Source organism: Salmo trutta, chromosome 15 (genome assembly GCF_901001165.1).
Source record: "Salmo trutta chromosome 15, fSalTru1.1, whole genome shotgun sequence".
NCBI classification, from domain to species: Eukaryota; Metazoa; Chordata; class Actinopteri; order Salmoniformes; family Salmonidae; genus Salmo; species Salmo trutta.
The window spans coordinates 35667552-35687937 of record NC_042971.1 but is presented as its reverse complement, the minus strand read 5'-3'; the positions used below and the strand labels follow the sequence as shown (position 1 = coordinate 35687937).

At 42.4% G+C, this 20386-nt stretch overlaps 1 protein-coding gene across 2 annotated transcripts; it reads right to left on the bottom strand.

Moving 5' to 3' along the window:
* Positions 1–7804: 7804 nt before the first annotated feature.
* umodl1 (uromodulin-like 1) lies at positions 7805–18593 on the bottom strand. 2 transcript variants are annotated; one of them, XM_029691177.1, is made up of 17 exons: positions 18206–18593; positions 17569–17811; positions 17028–17192; positions 16608–16717; positions 16306–16492; positions 15832–15972; positions 15235–15729; positions 14686–14946; positions 14220–14332; positions 13779–13998; positions 13381–13518; positions 12740–13236; positions 12261–12424; positions 11772–12008; positions 11436–11595; positions 9509–9593; positions 7805–8686 (listed from the first exon to the last, which is right to left on the bottom strand). In XM_029691177.1, exons 1-17 carry the CDS (start codon positions 18306–18308, stop codon positions 8499–8501), a joined length of 3507 nt encoding a protein of 1168 aa, XP_029547037.1. In that variant the 5' UTR covers positions 18309–18593; the 3' UTR covers positions 7805–8498. The 2 variants fall into 2 exon arrangements, with proteins under 2 accessions (XP_029547037.1, XP_029547038.1); XM_029691178.1 differs by having other exon boundaries at positions 17756–17811; positions 18206–18592.
* Positions 18594–20386: the final 1793 nt, after the last annotated feature.

The window sequence follows — 20386 nt, the reverse complement described above, 5'->3', positions numbered from 1 at the left end:
CCACATAGACTTGAGCTGCTCATCAGGATTGGAGGACTCGTATCTCTAAGTTTGATTCTCCTCCTATAGACTGTGTTCCATGACTACATGGAGGACTCGTATCTCTAAGGATGAGTCATGGAAGGATGATTCTCCTCCTATAGACTGTGTTCCATTACTACATGGAGGACTCGTATCTCTAAGGATGAGTCATGGAAGGATGATTCTCCTCCTATAGACTGTGTCTCATGACTACATGGAGGACTCGTATCTCTAAGGATGAGTCATGGAAGGATGATTCTCCTCCTATAGACTGTGTTCCATGACTACATGGAGGACTCGTATCTCTAAGGATGAGTCATGGAAGGATGATTCTCCTCCTATAGACTGTGTCTCATGACTACATGGAGGACTCGTATCTCTAAGGATGAGTCATGGAAGGATGATTCTCCTCCTATAGACTGTGTTCCATTACTACATGGAGGACTCGTATCTCTAAGGATGAGTCATGGAAGGATGATTCTCCTCCTATAGACTGTGTTCCATTACTACATGGAGGACTCGTATCTCTAACGATGAGTCATGGAAGGATGATTCTCCTCCTATAGACTGTGTCTCATAACTACATGGAGGACTCGTATCTCTAAGGATGAGTCATGGAAGGATGAGTCTCCTCCTATAGGCTGTGTCTCATCACTCTCATCACCCTATTCCACATCAAGTAACTCATGCCAGCAGTAAAATTTGATTAAAAAAACAGATAAAAATACACCTTATGGAACAGCAGGGACTGTGAAGAAACACAAACATAGACACATACATACAAACACACAATAACATGCACACTATACACACATGTACACATGGATTTTGTGTTGTAGATATGTGGTAGTAGATTAGATGCCTGAGGGCACACACTTAATATTTTGTGAAATCTGTTATGAATTTATTGTAATGTTTTTAAAACGTAGAACTGCCTTAATTTTGCTGGACCCCAGGAAGAGTAGTGGGGATCCATAATAAATATAAATACAATACACATAAGTCTCCTCCTACTACCAGTAAACATTTCGCTATCTACAGTACTTACAATGTTCAAAAGCAATGAATAGTAAATCATAGCCTACAAACCTTCCAGCTAGAATATTTTTGTACAGTTATTGTCGGTCATAATGATTAGAGGAGATTTTCAGCAATTGTCCACATAAAACTGTTGTCTATGACAGGAACAGGGTAGAGGGGAGGGGCACCAATGAATCCTCCCCAGTATTGGAGAGCAAAGTGTTGACCCGTATTGACCTTTGACCTAGTGACTGTATGGCAATCACCATCTTCCCTTAAGCTTACCGTATGCATCCCAGTCAAAAAAGTTTGCACATATATTATGCTGAAATGTTGTGCCATTTTGTTTGTTTTGGTGTTTGGCAGCATTCGGCAGAGTTATTTTCGGCTGTTGCTGAAGTCTACGCCTCCTCGTCGGTGATTGATCCACAGTAGGAATTCTTCATTGAAGTGTTTGTTGTCATTCAATGACAGTCGACTAGTTTTCATGCACATTATTTAACTTGAGACATACTGGACCAAATATATGTAAAAGTGCATGACTAAAGGCTTCAGCATGCTTCACTTCGGCTGGCCGAACTCGCATACTCGCATAAAAGACCTTCGCTTGAAAAGTGAGAAAAAAGCGTCAATAGTATTGTTCACCAATTTTGAGACGCCGTAGCCAGTATAAACTTCCTCAAAATAGTCAGAATTAATCTAAGATAACTCAAGAAATCTGTCATTAATTTAGAAGTTTTTGCAGAGAAGATTTTAGTTGTGCAATTTTACATCTAACTAAGATGTTTGGTGCAGTATTTCTCAAAGAAATGTTTTGCAAGATGCAAAACTAAAATTATTAAAAAATTAAGATATGAATAATCAAAAGATTTAATTGAATAGAATTGACTAATTCAAAGAACAAAAAAAAAAAATTATAATATAGGCCTAAATGCTCAAGCTCACACATTCGTTCTGACTGTCTGCTCAGACTAACAGCCTCACCTGTTGTTCCTGTCAATCAGAAACTCAGTGTCAACCAATGAACCAAAGATGCGTGAGGGAGGGCCAAGCCAACTCACTCACAGTCACACACTTAGCAGCGAGGAGAGAGAGGAAGGACAGCTGTGAAAACAACAGCTGGAAAATGAGTCGGAAGCACAGTAGCATTTGGATGCATTTTAATAATGTAGACAATGTTAGAGCACAGCGTAGAATTTGCCAAAACAAAATCTCATATACAGCTGGTTCTACGCACAACTTACACCGGCATATGTGAATTGTGCACCCAACTGTGAAGCTAGCTGTAGCAGAGCTTCGAGAAACTAGCGGGCCTGCTAGTGATAGTGGTGGAGCCAGCACCTCCACACGTGGAGATGTATCCACTCAGTCAAGTAGGCCTACTCCGCGACCCACAGCAACACGGTCTTCTATAGACCAGTTTATGCCAAAGTCTATGTCTGTAGCAAAACAAGGCCATATTGATATTGCATTGGCTAAAATGATTGCCACCGATTTCCAGCCATTTTCGATCGTGGAGGACAGAGGTTTAAGAAATGATAGCAATAGTCTAAATCCAATGTACACAATTCCAAGCAGGAAAACCCTTTCAAAATCACTTATTCCACAACTGTACGAGAGCACACAGGCTTCAGTGCGGGAAAGAGTCCAAAAAGCAACTGCAGTTTGCCTTACCACTGACTGCTGGATATCAAGGGTAATCACTTCTTACATGTCGGTTACATGTCACTTCATTGAAGATTGTTTGATGTCTAGCTGTCTTCTGGACTGCTTTGAGTTCAGCGACAGACACACCTCAGAGAACTTGGCAGAGGAACTGTTGAGAATGGCCAGAGAATGGCAAGTAGATGGAAAAGTGGTCTGTTGTGTCAGCGACAATGCAGCTAGCATAACCAAAGCCATGAAAATGTTTAAATGGAACCATCATCCATGTCTTGCCCACATAATCAACCTGATTGTAAGAGATGCTCTGAAGATGATGAAGCCCACTGTGGACAAAGTGAAAGCAGCTGTGGAATACTTCCACAGGAGCACAGTAGGTGCTAAAAAACTAAAGTCTACACAACGCCAGATGGGGATGCCTGAGCTGAGGCCTAAGTAAGACTGGACTACAAGGTGGAATTCAACATTTTATATGTTGAAGCGGTTTACTGAGTCAAAGGATGCCATCATCTCTACCATGGCCATTGTCAATGCACCTGTTGATGCTCTGACCCAAGAGGAATGGGAGGTGGTGGAGGAGGTGTGCAGAGTCCTGGAACCCTTTGAGCAGGTCACTGTGGAGATCAGTGGAGAGGTACAGTAAGCAGCTATTACTACATCATTATTTAATCATATTATTATATGTATATGAGCAGTAGATGAGAATGTAGTATCAGTAGACAAAACATGAACCTGAACTAATAAGTTACAGTTCTCTCTTTTCAGCTATGTGACAGCCTCAAAACTTATACTCTTGTGTAAGGGTCTGCAGCGAATCACAGCCAGCCACCAGAGAGAAGCAAATGTAACAACAGGACATGTGACAGAGTTGATGGAAACACTATGTTCATCAATGGACAGACAGTTCCACAGAATGGAATATAATCGCGTGCTATCAGAAACCGCTGCACCTGACCCCAGGTTTAAGAAGTTAGCCTTCAGTGATGCCAGAGCGATTGATGAGGCTCTTCAAAGAATAACCTCAGCAGCAGGGAGGGACAGCCCCAGCAGTCAGCTGGCTCAGGCAACAGGGCAATAGGAAGAAGAGGGAGCAGATGGAGCAGAAAAACCAGCAGTAGTGCCACAAACGTCTGCTGTTTGGATGCTGTTTGACAAGAGAGCGACTGGGGATGCAGCACAAAGGAATCCCTCAGCAGATGCTGAGTGAGAATGGCAGAACGGTGAACTTACTAAATGACTGAGAGTTTGACTGTGTGATATTAGGTTGCTTCTTGTGTAAATATTTTCCTTCTGGATTTTAATGATTTGTATGTCTTTGAGTTCAGTGACAGACACACCTCAGAGAACTGGTCCTAAAATGTGAAGAAATAATAGTTTATCAACATTTCAAGCTAAACATTCTGATCTGTTACATCAGCCTTATTAAATGATATGGCATATACTTTCACTGCACTTTGATACATATCAGTGGGGATTAAGAAGTGAGTATACGAAATGCCCACTGAAAAATACGAAGGTATATGGCATATACCTGCGGATACCCTCCACTACACCATTTAAAATGTCGTTATAATATCTGCACGAACTCTTCCAAACTGTTTCGGCTGGGAAGGATTCAGACACCTTTAGACCTCCGCTTCAAAAACATTGACATCAATTACATATTTCTTAAATTATCTTCGATTAATTCAGACGATTTTGAGGATGTGTACTGGTTTTAAGGGCCATGGCTAGACAGAATCCAGCTTTTGTCAAATTAATGTCAGATTTGACTATTCGTAGCAGGTTAGGAGCATTTACGCAGCGGGTTAGGATAATTAACATAACATGTTAGGAGAATTAGGTTAGATGCAAGAACAAAAAAATCTACTTTTGACATTAATTTGACAAAAGCTGGATCTTTTCTAGCCATGACCAGTTTCAAGAGTGATAAACAGTAATATTGGCGCTTTTTTGTCGTTTTTCAAGTGAATGTATTTATTTTAAGGGAGTGTGCTAGCCGACCTCGCAATGACGCCTCTCAAAACAGATTTCAAAGTTCATACTGTATATAAATGTTCATAATGGAATGTTGAGAACGAAATGATCTGTACTTCAGCAAGTAGGTGATAATTATAACATACAGCACAATCATCCCTGCCATTGATAATAATTATGGTATTAGACGAAATGCAGTAATAAGACCTCATACCCTGACTACACCGCTCTTGTCGCGAGCGTTGCAAAATAAATTTAGGAATCTATGTTATTCAATTATTGCATCCACACTGCTCGCAATGCGTCAACAAGCGTCTGCGTTGCCAAGGGCTGAAATAGAACTCCTTTCTGTTTCTGACGCAGATCGCACTGCAAGTCCTGCCTCTCCCATCTCCTCATTGGTTTATAGAAGCAGGTACCCACGTGCCATCTCCTCATTGGTTAAACCCACGTGGGTGATTGAAAGACGAACTGTGTTGCTGGTCGGTGTAGTAATACTATGAAAGTTTAGATGCCAATCACCATATAAGTTAAATGAAAAGCCTGGAAGGAGGAGAGATGACTAGAAATTATTCGGTTGACTGTTTTATGTGTGGATTAATTGTCGGAGTAGAAGATCTTGTGCATTTCAGGTAAAATAACAACCTAATGTTTATATCCCAGGACAAATTAGCTAGCAACAGCAAGCTAGCTAAATAGGACAAATTAGCAAGCAAGTGCAAGCTAACTAGCTAAATTGCCATAAATGGTTAATGCTTTTCGACCTGTCCCCAAATTAATGTCATTGGTTCAGAGTTTGTTTTGATATTTTAATCTGCGTGCCGTGATCGCGTTTGGTGTGGGGGGACAAAATAAATATATGCACGATGGCGCACGCCGTGGTGAATATCCTCACCACCAGCAGTAATGATGTAGTTGAGGTGCTTAGATTCGGCCCTGGCAGGTAATGGTAAATTAACGGACAATGGACTGAAAGTCAGAGGAAGAGAGAACATGAATTAGTAATAGTCTGAAAGCCCAGGGAGATGACAGACAGACAGACCAGCAGTTAGGGTGATAAATGATGTCAGTGCTTCCTATCTGCCAAATGGACTGAGGATGGAAGAGAGGAGGAGGAGGGGAAGGATGAAGGGGGGGAAAAGGACAGAGAGATGAATTTGCAGCCATGGCATGGCTGTTTGGCTCAGCTGCCTCTTAGAATACTGTTTATTGAGATGTTAAAAAGAAAGACATTAGTCTTCTGTGGCCTTGCCTAGTCCCCAGATTCGATGTAATATGTTTGGAAAGGACTCCCAGACACTCATAGTGGTATTTAAAAATTGGGGTTCTTTGGAAATTCAGTGCAGTGTTTTCTTATTCACTCTGTGAATATTATGGATGATCCAACACATCTGCACACCACAGGGGTGAAAAAAAAACCTGGCTAATGTTCTTAAAGCCAGATTCATTGCTAAAGGAATCCTTAATTAGGTAATTAGATCGGGGGAGAAACACCTACTTGTTAATTTTTGGAGTGAAATGAAATCAACAAAATTACAGAAGTGGATAATTGGGAATCAAACCTATGGTGCTGAAAATCATTGGATGAATTTGATTGAAGGAGGATGCTATCATACTGGTGGGTACTGGTATGGCAACTTCCAGTTGCATCACCGCCTGGTATGGCAACTGCTCGGCATCCGACTGTAAGGCGATTCAGAGGGTACTGCGTACGGCCCAGTACTTCACCGGGGCCGAGCTTCCTGCCATCCAGGACCAATATACTAGGCGGTGTCAGAGGAAGGCCCAAAAAATTGTCGGACTCCAGTCACCCTCCAGTCATAGACTGTTCTCTCTGCTACCGCACGGCAAGCGGTACAAGAGCGCGAAGTCTAGGACCAAAAGGCTCCTTAACAGCTTCTACCCCCAAGCCATAAGACTGCTGAACAATTAATCAAATGGCCACCTGGACTATTTACATTGACACAACCCCCCCCCCCCCCCCCCCCCCCCCCAACTTTACCCCTATCTACATGTACAAATTACCTCGACTGACCTGTACGCCCGCACATTGATTAGGTACCGGTACACCCTGTATATATCCTCATTATTGTTATTTTATTGTGTTACTTTTCATTTTTTACTTTAGTTTATTTGTAAATATTTTCTTAACTCTATTTCTTGAACTGCATTGTTGGTTAAGGGCTTGTAAGTAAGCATTTCATGATCATGTCTACACCTGTTGTATTCGGCGCATGTGACAAATATCATTTGATTTGATTTTGAATCTACAGTTCACTCAGCTTTACAATGTGGGTATTTTTTTACATTTATTTAACCTTTATTTAACTAGGCAAGTCAGTTAAGAACAAATTCTTATTTACAATGACGGCCTACCCCGACCAAACCCTAACGACGCTGGGCCAACTGTGCGACGCTCTATAACTGTAACAATCGAGTATTTTTGTTTTCTTTTGATGGAGGTTTGTTCCTTTGATACTTTGCCTCAGATCACTGTTTCACCCTCCCTTCCTCCATCCCCCCTTCACATCCTCCTCCCCCATGTTTCCATAGAAATGGGTTGCCAGTAAGAAGGTGAGTTGGGGTTGTATGGGTTAATTGGGGGTGGGGTTTATGAGTCCTCGTCCACACAGATTGTACCCCCCATCCCACCACCCTCCAGGTCTCCAGGGTAGAACCAGGGCAGCCTTTAAACGAAACCAACCTCCTGCTGTTTACCTTGTATCCCTCCACAGGGCTCGCCTCTCAGAGAGAGATAGGTGTGTGTGCGTCACAAAGGTGTGTGTGTGTGTCACAAAGGTGTGTGTGTGTGTGTGTCACAAAGGTGTGTGTGTGTGTGTGTGTGTGTGTGTGTCACACAAAGGTGTGTGTGTGTGTCACAAAGGTGTGTGTGTGTGTGTCACAAAGGTGTGTGTGAAGTGGTGGTGTGAAGTCATCATACACATGATGGGCCCGGCCTGTACATTTACACATGCACGCAGCACAGACATATAGACCACCAAGTCTTTGATAAATGTGCCATACCCTCATGTAATGTTAGCTAATGTCAATCATCCAAAATGTTTATAGTGTGACCATATCTAATTCATGATATCATAACACTGTGAAATCACAACATCTGTTGTCCTACCTCAGTTTTTTTTTTTATGTTATGCAATGACCCAACAGTGTCCTCTAGTGTATGGATCATTACAGTAGTTCTTAGATTGTATCACAAATTCAACATTTCACCTCATAAATAAAGATTGGGGAAATATTCTCTCCTTCTGCTACAAATGTTCCAATATACAAATAATTCCTTTTTATTTCTAGTTGTTCGTTTATAAACATATTTCACATATTTTAGCAGGTCAATATTTTAGGATGTGTCTGCTATTGACTTTAGAAGACTTCAGGATATACTTATAAAATACATGCAATTTCCATATTTATAAATGGTAGATTTTCTCAGTTATAGAAAAATATCAGTTTAAAAGAAAATGAATGGATTGCAGAATATATGATATTTTTTAAATAAGAGTCACTATACAAATCCTAACAAGACAACATTATTTTTCAAGGCAGACAGTGCTTTGTATACAGTATGTATTTAAATGCATCAATGTTGAAAAAATTGAAGAGACCGTGATGTCATCCAAATTAATAATGAATTCTGCCCTTTTGATACACTTAGTTTAATCAAAATTAAGGCACATTATTAAAAAACTAAGTGTATCGACCTCTTCATTTCTGACTACTAGGCAACAGCTTGAAGAAATGAAATACCAACTTTACTATGTCTTTCAGTTCCTTTAAACTAGCCTAAAAGTGTTCCAGCACTAAATATTGAAAACATGATAGGGAGAGTTATCTTGCTTGGGTTTGAGGCTGAAGCTGTAGGTTCCAATTCGCTTCCTGTGGCTGAAGAACAAGGAAGAGAGACTCCCGATGAAGAGGAGGAATAGTCCTATTCCCAGTAAACTGTAGCCCACCAGACGAAGAGTATCAGATCTCTCTTTGACGGACACTGCCAGAAAACATGTCAGAATATATTAACTCCACAATATGTACCGTTGATCATCCTATATATCATGTAGCCTCGTACAAACCATCCTGATTCTTTTTCTAAAATGAGTTATTAGATTGGAGAACACATTAGGAGGGATCTTAGACCATTCCTCCATACAGAATCTTTCCAGATCCTTGATATCCTTCGTCTACCCTTATGGACTGCCCTCTTCATTTCAAACCACAGGTTTTCAATGGTGTTCAAGTCTGGATACTGAGATGGCCATTGCAAAATGTTGATTTTGTGGTCAATGAACAATTTATTGATGTGTGCTTGGGGTTATTGTCTTTGTCTTGCTGGAAGATCCACTTGCGGCCAAGTTTCAGCATCCTGGCAGAGGCAACCAGGTTTTTGGCTAAAATGTCCTGGTACTGGGTAAGGTTCATGATGCCGTTGACCTTCAAAATGGAATGACATGAATCCCTCCCAATGTGTTCTCCAATCTCATGCCGTTATCCTCGCAAGGTGAGGTATTGAAAGGTATTGAAAATGGGTGACAATCATTTTGACCCCTATCTTTTTGAGAGGAAAAATTATTACAAGTTAAACAAAATCTCTTTGGGTGAGCAATTGTATTAGTATAAAATAATATACTTTTCCATTTTTTTTTTATAGCTCAGTATTTGCACAATTAATTTTATACATTCTTTTTGCTCATCATTATCAAGGGTGCCAATAATTTTGGACTTGGCTGTATATGAAATGATCAGTAGCCTAGTCATCACGTTGTAACAGTATAGCTTATTGATGCAGTCACACTTTGAAGAGCATTTACTGTACCTTTGTGTGATCTAAGCAATGGTCCACAGGATGCTTTTGCTGTTCCAATTAGATTGGAGAATCTTTCTGTCCGTCCAAAGCAATCCTGACAAAGGAAAATATATTGGAAAGAGAACAGCATTGAACTACACTGAACAAAAATAAACGCAACATGCAACAATTTAAAAGATTTTACAGAGTTACAGTTCAAATAAGGAAATCAGTCAATTGAAATAAATTCATTAGGCCCTAATCTATAGATTTGACATGACTGGGAATACAGATATGAATCTGTTGGTCACAGATGCCTTAAAAAAAAAAGTAGGGGCGTGGATCAGAAAACCAGTCAGTTTCTGGTGTGACCACCATTTGCCTCATGCAGCGCACTACATCTCCTTCGCATAAAGTTGCTCCATATTGGCGGGAACTGGAACATGGAACATGCTGTTGTACACGTAGATCCAGTGCTCAATGAGCAATATGTCTGGTGGGTATGCAGGCCATGGAAGAACTGGGACATTTTCAGCTTCCAGAAGTTGTGTACAGATCCTTGCGACATCATGCTGAAACATGAGGTGATGGCAGCGGATAAATGACACAGCAATGGGCCTCAGGATCTGGTCAAGGTATCTCTGTGCATTCAAATTGCCATCGATAAAATCAAATTGTGTTTGTTGTCCAAAGCTTATGCTTGCCCATACCATAACTCCACCATGGGGCACTCTGTTCACAACGTTGACATCAGCAAACTGCTTGCTCACATGACGCCATACAAGCTGTTTACCCTCTGCCCGGTACTGTTGAAAGCGGGATTCATCCATGAAGAGCACACTTCTCCAGCGTGCCAGTAGCCATTGAAGGTGAGAATTAGCCCACTGAAGTTGATTACAAAGCCGATCTGCAGTCAGGTCAAGACCCTAGTGAGGATGACGAGCACGCAGATGAGCTTCCCTGAGGTGGTTTCTGACAGTTTGTGCAGAAATTCTTCGGTTGTACAAACCCACAGTTTCATCAGCTGTCCGGGTGGCTAGTCTCAGACGATCCCGCAGGTGAAAAAGCCGGATGTGGCGGTCCAGGGCTGGCGTGGTTACACGTGGTCTGTTGTGCGCCGGTTGGATGTACTGCCAAATTCTCTAAAATGACGGAGACGACTTACGGTAGAGAAAATAACATTAAAATGTCTCACAACAGCTCTGGTGGACATTCCTGCAGTCAGCATGCCAATTGCACGCTCCCCCAAAACATGAGACATCGGTGGCATTGTGTTGTGTGACACAACTGCACATTTTAGAGTGGCATTTTATTGTCCCCAGAACAAGGTGCACCTGTGTAATGATCATGCTGTTTAAGCTTCTTTATATGCCACACTTGTCAAGTGAATGGATTATCTTGGCAAAGGAGAAATGCTCACTAACAGGGATGTAAACACATTTGTGCACAACATTTGAGAGAAAAAGCTTTTTGTATGTATGGAACATTTCTGGGATCTTTCATTTCAGCTCATGAAACATGGGATCAACACTTTACATGTTGTGTTTACACTTTTGTTCAGTATAATTAAACCTTCTCCAAGTAGAGCATTTTTCAAGAGCCTCTAGGTAGTCATATCAAAGGGGTTGAACACAGTGGTTAAATTGAACTGGAGATACCCGGATCAAAGCGAGAGCCAGGCAGAGCCGAGCTCTAGCACCTTATGGGAGTAGGATAAAAAGCAGGATAAAAGTAGTCACCCTAACCCAAACCCTAGAATAGTAATACATTGTACTTACAGCAGTAACTCTAACCCTAATCTTGGCATAATCTTTTTATTCAACCCGGCAGAGCCTGGCAGAGCTTCCCCACCTCCGAATACCCCATTTAACCCCTGGTTGGACAGTAAATCTAGACATCAAAGTAAAAACTGTATACTTGAGTAGTACAGTATGAATAAATCTGGACAGATACTCACAGGCTGGCAGGTGGCCGAGCCAGTCTCGATACAGATCTGTATCTGGCAGTGCAGGTAGATGACATTCAGGTTGATGTAGGAGAAGATGCGAAGAGACAGGCGAGACTTTCTGGAGTTGCCGTTCTCCACGACTGTGGTGTATGTGTTTGGGAGGGGACAGCTGATGAGAAAGAGAGAGACAGATTACCAGCAGAAAGCTTAGAAAGTACCCAAACACATCTGAATCTTCAAGCAAATGTCCCATATAAATGGTATTCTATTATATGCCACGGAATGAAAACCTAGCATCTAAGCTAACTATAATAGGGCACCTTCAAAAGCAATTGTAGAACAGACCTGTTTTCCAGAAAAACATAGGTTGTTGGTTCTAAGGGGTTGCTGCTCTGGGTGGCCCAGCACTTGTTGATGACCACTTTGATCTGGGCAACCGTGGAGTCAACGCTGACTTCGACCACAACGTCCTCCTCAGGAGATAGGCTGTAGTTCTGGGGGAGGGGTGACATTCCATTCAGGAGCTGAAATGTCACGTAGAATGTCCCTGAGCCCATGACGGCATCTTTGATCATATCGTACCTGTCAATACACCATGAGATATTATGTAAATAAATAGCTAAATATATCATGGATACTGAATATTCAAATACACTCTGTCAATAAGAGAGATATTTGCAAGCATGTATTTGAGTAGTGAGATAAAATTGGGTTCTAGACATGTATATTTTTCAGTCTAGCTGAGCAGTGATTTCCAGGAGTTAAAAGGTGGAGGGAGGTGGATGTGACCATAGTGACATAGATAAGGTAACCATGGCGCCTGGCAGAGCGTACCCTGTGGTGCTGTAACCAGAGGAGATGATGATGATGCTCCTCCTGAAGGTACACATGATGGGGACCTTCAGCCGTACTGTGGGAACCCTTGTAGTGTCGTCAGGCAAGAGCTGAGAGCTCATAGAGTTGTACAGATTGACCTGAGCAGTGTAGTGAGTGCTGTTCTGAAGTTTAAAAGTTAACATGGGTATTAGTTAGTTATTTTATTTTCTAACAGACCATGAGGACAGTTCAATCTAGTTTGGTCATCCAACACTTGCACCTACAAGATACCATGGTCACAGGCTGCATGTTTTTTAAGGTATAGAATAAATGGTACATAAATAAGGACATTTTAACCTGTTAAATCCAGGTCTGTTTTGTGCATTATAGAATAACCTTTTATTTAGCCAAAACACACCAGAGACTATGCTCTTTGTGACACAAGGGGGCAGTAGGTAGCACCCTCTAGCCACTGACTGACAAGTTTACTGACTCACATATAAGAGCTGTGTGTTACACTCGTCCCAAGCCACCGTCAGCTGGACGTGGCTACTGTTCCCTCCGTTCACGCCACACTCATGTCTCCCTAGGAACAGGGAAGAGTCCCCGATGTGCCCTGACCACAGGAAGTCCCTGGCCACTGTCACCGTGACGGCACTGGCCCTGCACTCCACTGAGATGGCTTCCGTATAAGAGACCAGAGGAGCCAGAGATGTAGGAGTCTCAGGCTGCAGACTGGTTTTCATGAGACCGCTGGTCATTTTTGTAGGAACTGGCGCCGTGATTGTGACTGGAGTTTTGGTTAAAACTGTGTTGTTGATTCTAACTGTATTGTTGACAGTGGTTGTAACTGGTGTGTTAGTTGTAGCTGCATCTGTATTGTTGGATGTAATTGAGGTTGTATTGTAGGTGGTAGTGGTTGACACTGTATTGCTGATTGTAACCAGAGTGTTTGTTGTGGTTGTGGACATAGGTGTGGTTGTGGTCAAAGGAGCTGTATGGCAACAACAAAAAAGACAATTACAGTTTGAACTGTAGTGAACTGATTAGGCAGTGTGAGACGAATACTCTAGTAACCATATCCAGATCTGAATTTAGACTATCAAAAAAGTGAAAGCGATTACTCCATTTTGTCTACCTGAACAGCCCCGTCCCGGCCTAGAGGGGTTAGAGTCCGTGAATCCATCCAGACAGAGACAGCTGTAGGAACCCCAGGTGTTAGTGCACTGGGCCCATGGGGAGCAGTCCATGTTCCCTGTACTGCACTCATCAACATCTGTTTGAAACAACAACAAATCTGGCATTGAATATCAGGTTAACAGTTTATGCAGATTGGTATCACTAAATGTGCTCTCCATCTAATGCTAACAGAGTTATCTTATTTCATATTCAACCTATATTTAACCAGGAAGTCCCATTAATTCAAATAATAATTTTCATGAAAGGCCCATTGGAGACCTGGCACATTATCTTGTACACATCCTTTTATCAAAATCGAAGTATTCTTAAAACTGTACAAGGTTAAGACAACGTTACCATCTATGCTGGTGTTGTTGCTGTCAACAGTGTATCTGGAGCTGTTCTGTAGGGCCTGCATCAGAGCAGAGGACACTTTCAGGATGTCCTGGGACTGACTGGGTGTGAAAATGATGGTGAAGTTCACTACTACACTGCCAGGAGTCAGGCCTGTGATCTGAATCCTCACATCTCCTGAGTTCACCAGGGCCAGAATATCAGGAGGGAGAGACTGGAGGATCTGTGGGACATTTAGAGGAGACAGTGTGTTTGTGTCAGTGTCATTTGATAGAAACTACAACATTACAACATGTAACAACTACAACATGTAAAAACTACAAAACATGTTTAAGTGTCTTTCATTCATTCCATGTTCTATAAGTGAGGACAATGACAACATTCAACATTTGTAAACATTCAAAAACCATTTGTCAAAGCAGCCGTTGTGTGGTAGTCTCCTACCTCTTCCATAATACTACGACTAAGATTCTGATACGCCTGGCTAGTAGGGTCCAGCAGGGCAGCAGTGAACTGCACATTGGTCAGCTGAGCTGTTGCTCCAAGTGTCTGTGCAGCTGTAAATTGGATACACACATCCAGCCAAAGCACTGTAGTCATTAGAACAGTTTCATATCTGCTATAAGAGTCAGCATAATGTGAAAGTGCTTTCGTAAGTGAAACCAAATCATATTGCTGTGTCAGTGTGTAATGAATAATAGAGGGCTTTCCTCTTGTCCTTGTTCAGATGGCTTTGGCCAGCAGTTCACTATAGGGCACACCATATCAGCCTCCTTATGCATAAAGAACATATAGCTAAAATGTACTGCATCAGTTTAAGTATGCACACATTTTAAGTGATATTGACATAACAAAACTGAAAAAGATGACAAAGTTGATATTTTAAACACATTCTTTACACGGTACTTACCAGTCTTAACCAGCAGCAGCAGGCTGGCCCCCTGGCTCCCATAGGGACAGGAAATGACAGTAACGTTGTAGAGAACCCCAGGCTTCAACAATGTTACCTCCCAGACTGACAGCCCTGTCTCCCAGCGTCCCCTGACCTTTGACCCCTCCATCAGTACCACCAGAAAGATAAACCCGCTCTGGGATTGGCCAGTCATCCAGGACACGCAGAAGGAGGAGCCAGTGACGTTGGAAGCCTGCAGGTTGGTAATGGGGGTGGGGTCTGGGGGAGAGGGGAGAAGGGAGACAGTAATCAATCTCAACTTCTATGAAATATAATTTTATCAATTAGGAATGACTGTGAGAGTAAGTTTTTTAAATTATGATTATTAAAGATGTATGTTGAGCACTTCGGAGAATATTATGCAAACAGCCTCAGGGGTTCTTAGAAACAGCAGAGGAGTCATTGGGGGAATTTATATCAACAAAATATTAGAAGTGATATTTAAAAAAAGTCCATATGCTTAAAACTGTTGCTGTTGTATAATGGGTCTGTTATTGATTTCCATACTGCATGTGGATGGAGATGGTGGTGATACACTCAGGGACACCACCAGAGTGGGGTCCAGGCTGGTTTGTGGCATAGTGCTGGTCTGCTGGTGATGTGTCTGCCATGCCGGTACAGAGGGGGACGAGGTGGAGAGGGTTGGGGTTGGAGAGTTGGGGTTAGTGGTTTTCTGGAGTGAGGTGGAACTACTCCAGGATGTGAGCGCTGTACTGATTTCAGGCCTGCTGGAGGTCAAGACAGTACTCGAGGGTGTCACTGCGTTACTGGTCTCAGACCTGTTGGAGCTGGCTTTAACTGGGTTATGTGTGGTAGCAGGTATATGGGTCGAGCTCAGCATCATGCTCCTGTCTGTGGTTGTAGCTATGGCTGTTGGGGTATCAGTAAAGCTGGAGACCCAGGACTGATAGCTGGTGCTGTTGGGTGGCAACTCTGTAGCATTGGCCCACCAGAACATATGAGTGTCATTATTGGGCATGGGTGAGGTCACAGGGTCAGCAGCTGAAAATAGAACGAACAGGTTGCGTGTTGGCTACAAACTTTTACATCTTTACATTCATTTCATATAACCCAGAGTAAGTACACACCACTCCCTGTCCTTACCTCGGCAGTGTACCCCTTTGTTGTTGGGGTTGAGATCAATTAATCCTGGATGGCAGGTGCAGCTGTAGGAGCCCTCTATGTTGGAACAGTCTGCCTGACGTGAGCAGCTGCTGAGAGCGGCATGGCTACACTCATTCATGTCTGAAAAAACAGCAGCATAATGTGTAGTAGATACTGTGTACAGAATATACATTATACAGTGTGTGTGTATGTCTATTCATTTTGTGTGTGTGTTTGCACTGGTGTGTTTTTTTGTGAGTGTGCGTCAACAGCCAATTTTCCATTTCCAGAGGAAATATGTCACAGATGAGTGTAAAGAGGAAGTGGAGGCAGAGTGGGACACCGTGGTGTTACTGAGTCAGCTTTTCCTGAGCAGGGTTTTCAGTAACAAGAGAACAACTCTAACACACCATTATAGCTTCCAGAAAACCCTGTGTATTTTAAGCCCCACAGTACAGTACAGTATCCCCTTACCTTCAACTGACACCGAGGTGACTTCTTCAATGTGTATGAGAAGAAGGTGCAGCTTTGTGGTCGTGTTGGACAGGGACAGAATTTCAGGGGAACTAATCAGCAGAGAGGAGGAGGTTCTAAATGGCCATATAGGCCAGGAGCTGATATAGTATACAGAGATGTCATAAGAGTCCAGCGCTCCAGTCACCTGTAAGCCAATACAGAATGGTCATGGCCTATACTGGGCACATACGGTGAGAAATATAGGGACTATATAATGGACCATCATTGAGAAGAACATAGGGAGAGATACAGTAACCTACCACAGAGTGCAGCAGCCTTGTGTGGTTCAGGATTCCCCCGTAGATGGATATCAGCCGCTGGTAATCTATCTTCACTGTCACAGTGACATGAAAGCACCAGCCTCTGCTGCCTGAGTGAAATTAATAAAGAATAGTAATATGTTTACAATATAATTTTCTGTGACTGTACTATACATTGAATATACAAGCATTTTCCACCACCATTAAATAAACACCAAATTATGGAATTTCTCATGGAAGAATGGTGTCTCATCCCTCCAATAGAGCTCCAGACACTTATAGAATCCATGCCAAAGAGCATTGAAGCTGTTCTGGCTCGTGGTGCCCCAACACCCTATTAAGACACTTTATGTTGGTGTTTCCTTTATTTTGGCATCTACCTGTATATCTTTGATCACTATGAAGTTGATCTGTACTTACCTGCAGACTGAGGGTCAGTACAGAGAGAAAGGCCTTCTCTCTGGCAGCACTTTTGCCAGCCTGGGCAGTCTAAGTCCCATTCACACCCTCCACTCCTGGGTGCCTCCACTACACCCTCAGGACAGGACCCTGGCTTAGCAGTGAACTCTCCACTTCTGTTCATAGCTGAGAGAGAGAGAGAGAGAGAGAGAAAGAGAGATAGGTAGAGAGAGAGAGAGAGAGAGAGAGAGAGAGAGAGAGAGAGAGAGAGAGAGAGAGAGAGTCTGATTAAATGTTTACAAAGAGCACTGTAAATAGCAAACTATAACTGTGTTCTTGGTCCACAGCCCCATCTAGTGTTCGTTGTTAGCTGCTCCATATAAACAAGTCTCCATGACTACTGGTCCTAATTATATTAGGGCAGGCCCATGGTACTGTAAATTGTGAAAATGACCAAACTGTTAAATATATTTCTTATACTTTTTTAGATACTTCTGTGCTCTCCTAAACTTATTTTATTTTCATGTTGAACAAATCCTAAAATACAAGCTAGAATACTCACGTAAAGCACAGTAGCTGCCCACTTGTTCATAGCCATCACAACACCTCAAAACATCTTTGGTGACATTCATGTACTCAGTCCGATAGGCCTTTTTGTAAACAGTGACCTCACACATCTTCCAGGGTAGCCAGCCGCCACATGACCTCCTGACCGTGTAAGAGATTTTATAGGACAACACTTTACTCACCACTGTGCTCTCATGTCGAGTACACAGGTGGTAGCTGGACATAGACAAGTCATATCCTGAAATACAGGAATAGTTTTATATTATATATCTAATGGAGACTATCCATGTTTTTATGTTTGCAGAATCTAAGACAAATGGGCAGGGCATTCAAAAAAAACAAACACATAATATTGGAAAATAAGTATTTGCAGATCAATGTTGCATAAATAACAGAATATATGAACACAAACGCATAACAGGTTATCATTTCCACAACTGCGAGCATTCATGGGAGTGCCCACAGTATCAATCCAGGTACAGTAAAAGAAATTGAATAATTTGCATAGGGCATCTGGTTTAAGAATTACTAAAACATATTTACAAAGATATCATGGAACATGGTAATAAACAGTAGAGCATACACATGATCATATTATTGATTGTGTCATTTAATTTAGCTTATTTTCCTACCTTCAAACAAAGTGTTGTGTCCCCTACAGAGGTCCAGAAAGGCCGTGGCCAGACAGAGAAAAGATATCCAACTCATCTTGAGTACATAAAGTACGGCATGCATTCAAGAACCATGCTGCACGTCCATTTTCAGAGCTGAGTTGTTGGTAACTGTTCTGAGTTTCTTTCCCTCATCATCCACATTCCCTGATCTCCTCCTCCCTTGCTCCCACAGTCCCAAGTGTAACACACTGCATGGCAATATGTAGAATCTAGATGGAGAGAGTATGCAACTACATGGAAATGGTGTATTCATTCACATTTGGTTCAAGTGCCATTTCTGGAGTCAAATTGATTCCTTTGTATGTTCCTATGTTCCTGTATGTTTTGACAGAGCATTTCAGGGATTTAAAACTACTGTTAATCCCTAACTGTGGTAATTTATCACCCCAAAAAGTTATAATATATAACCATACAAGGACTTGTACACATTTGTAGTTTTGCTTTTGTGCACTATTTGTGTTATGACCTGCCATGGCACTGTCAGTGCCAGCAAACAACATGTTAGTGATGCTAGAGAGGGAAAAATGGTGGCTGTGAGATGAGAGCAGCGGTGTCTGTCCCAGGTGACTTGGTTTCTACTCAGGTCCCCATGGCAGTGTTTACTCTCATATCCTCACCCACAGCCTCCGACTGGCAGGCAGGAGGGGTATTGATTTTGTCACATTTCCCTCAAAGACTGTAATAAAAAAATAAAAAATCTTCCACCCCTTCAGAAAAAGATCTCTATATCCTCTGGAATTTAAAAGGTTTACTCATCACAGCACATTCCTTACTGGCTTGGGGATGTTCTACATCTTGTAATTCTAATGTGATTTGAAATATAACCATCAGTAATAGGAATGAATCAATTATTATGTTGTGAGTCACTGGGCCATATAGGCTGTGCGGGAAGGGCGGTATTCTCAGTGAAGAGGGGTGGCTCAACCTGAGTGGCACAATAACCATTTGAAGGTGTCGGTATCACATTAGTTAGTTCCACAGATGATGGTACTGGCCCTAACTGCAGCACCACAATCACAGTGCCTCACCCTCAGTTTCAGGTTGTTCTATCCAGTTTATGCACATGCACTATATACACAAAAATATGTGGAAACCCGTTCAAATTTGTGGATTTGGCTAGTTCAGCCACACCCGTTAGTGAAAGGTGTCTAAAATTGAGCACACCGCCATGAAACCTCCATAGACAAACATTAGCAGTAGAATGGCCTTAATGAAGAGCTCAGTGACTTTCAACGTGGCACCATCATAGGATGCCACCTTTCCAACAAGTCAGTTCGTCAAATGTCTTCCCTGCTAGAGCTGCATAAGATCACCATGTGCAATACCAAGCGTCTGCTGGAGTGGTGTAAAGCTCACCACCATTGGACTCTGGAGCGGTGGACACGCGTTCACTGGAGCGATGAATCACACTTCACCATATGTCAGTCTGGCGGGCAAATCTGGGTTTGGCAGATGCCAGGAGAATGGTACCTGCCCGAATGCATAGTTCCAACTGTAAAGTTTGGTGGAGGAGGAATAATGGTCTGGGGCTGTTTTTCATTGTTCGGGCTAGGCCCCTTGGTTCCAGTGAAGGGAAATCTTAACGCTACAGCATACAATGACATTCTAGACGATTATGTGCTTCCAACTTTGTGGCAACAGTTTGGGGAAGGCCCTTTCCTGTTTCAGCATGACAATGCCCCTGTGCAGAAAGCAAGGTCCATACAGAAATGGTTTGTTGAGATCGGTGTGGAAGAACTTGACTGGCTTGCACAGAGCCCTGACCTCAACCCCATTGAACACCTTTGGGATGAATTGGAACGCAGACTGCAAGCCAGGCCTAATCGCCCAACACCAGTTCCCGAGCTCACTAATGCTCTTGTGGCTGAATGGAAGCAAGACCCTGCAGCAATGTTCTAACATCTAGTGGAAAGCCTTCCCAGAAAAGTGGAGGCTGTTAAAGCAGCAAAGGGGGAACCAACTCCATTATTAATGCTCATGATTTTGGAATAAGAAGTTCGACGAGCAGGTGTCCACATACTTTTGGTCAAGTAGTTTACCTTAAAGTATTCACATATACACACAGATTGTACATACATGTCAAAATGAGGCAATAGCAGTGCCACACCTTCCTTGGATCATCCGGTTGCCAGAAGCGGT

Coding starts and splice junctions, on each gene's coding strand:
- umodl1 (XM_029691177.1), bottom strand. CDS start 18,308: ATGCATGCCGTACTTTATGTACTCAAGATGAGTTGGATATCTTTTCTC. Junction 12,009..12,260: donor TCTGGTTACAGCACCACAGG/GTACGCTCTGCC, acceptor GTGTATTGACAG/GTACGATATGATCAAAGATG. Junction 11,596..11,771: donor TATGTTTTTCTGGAAAACAG/GTCTGTTCTACA, acceptor CTTTCTCATCAG/CTGTCCCCTCCCAAACACAT.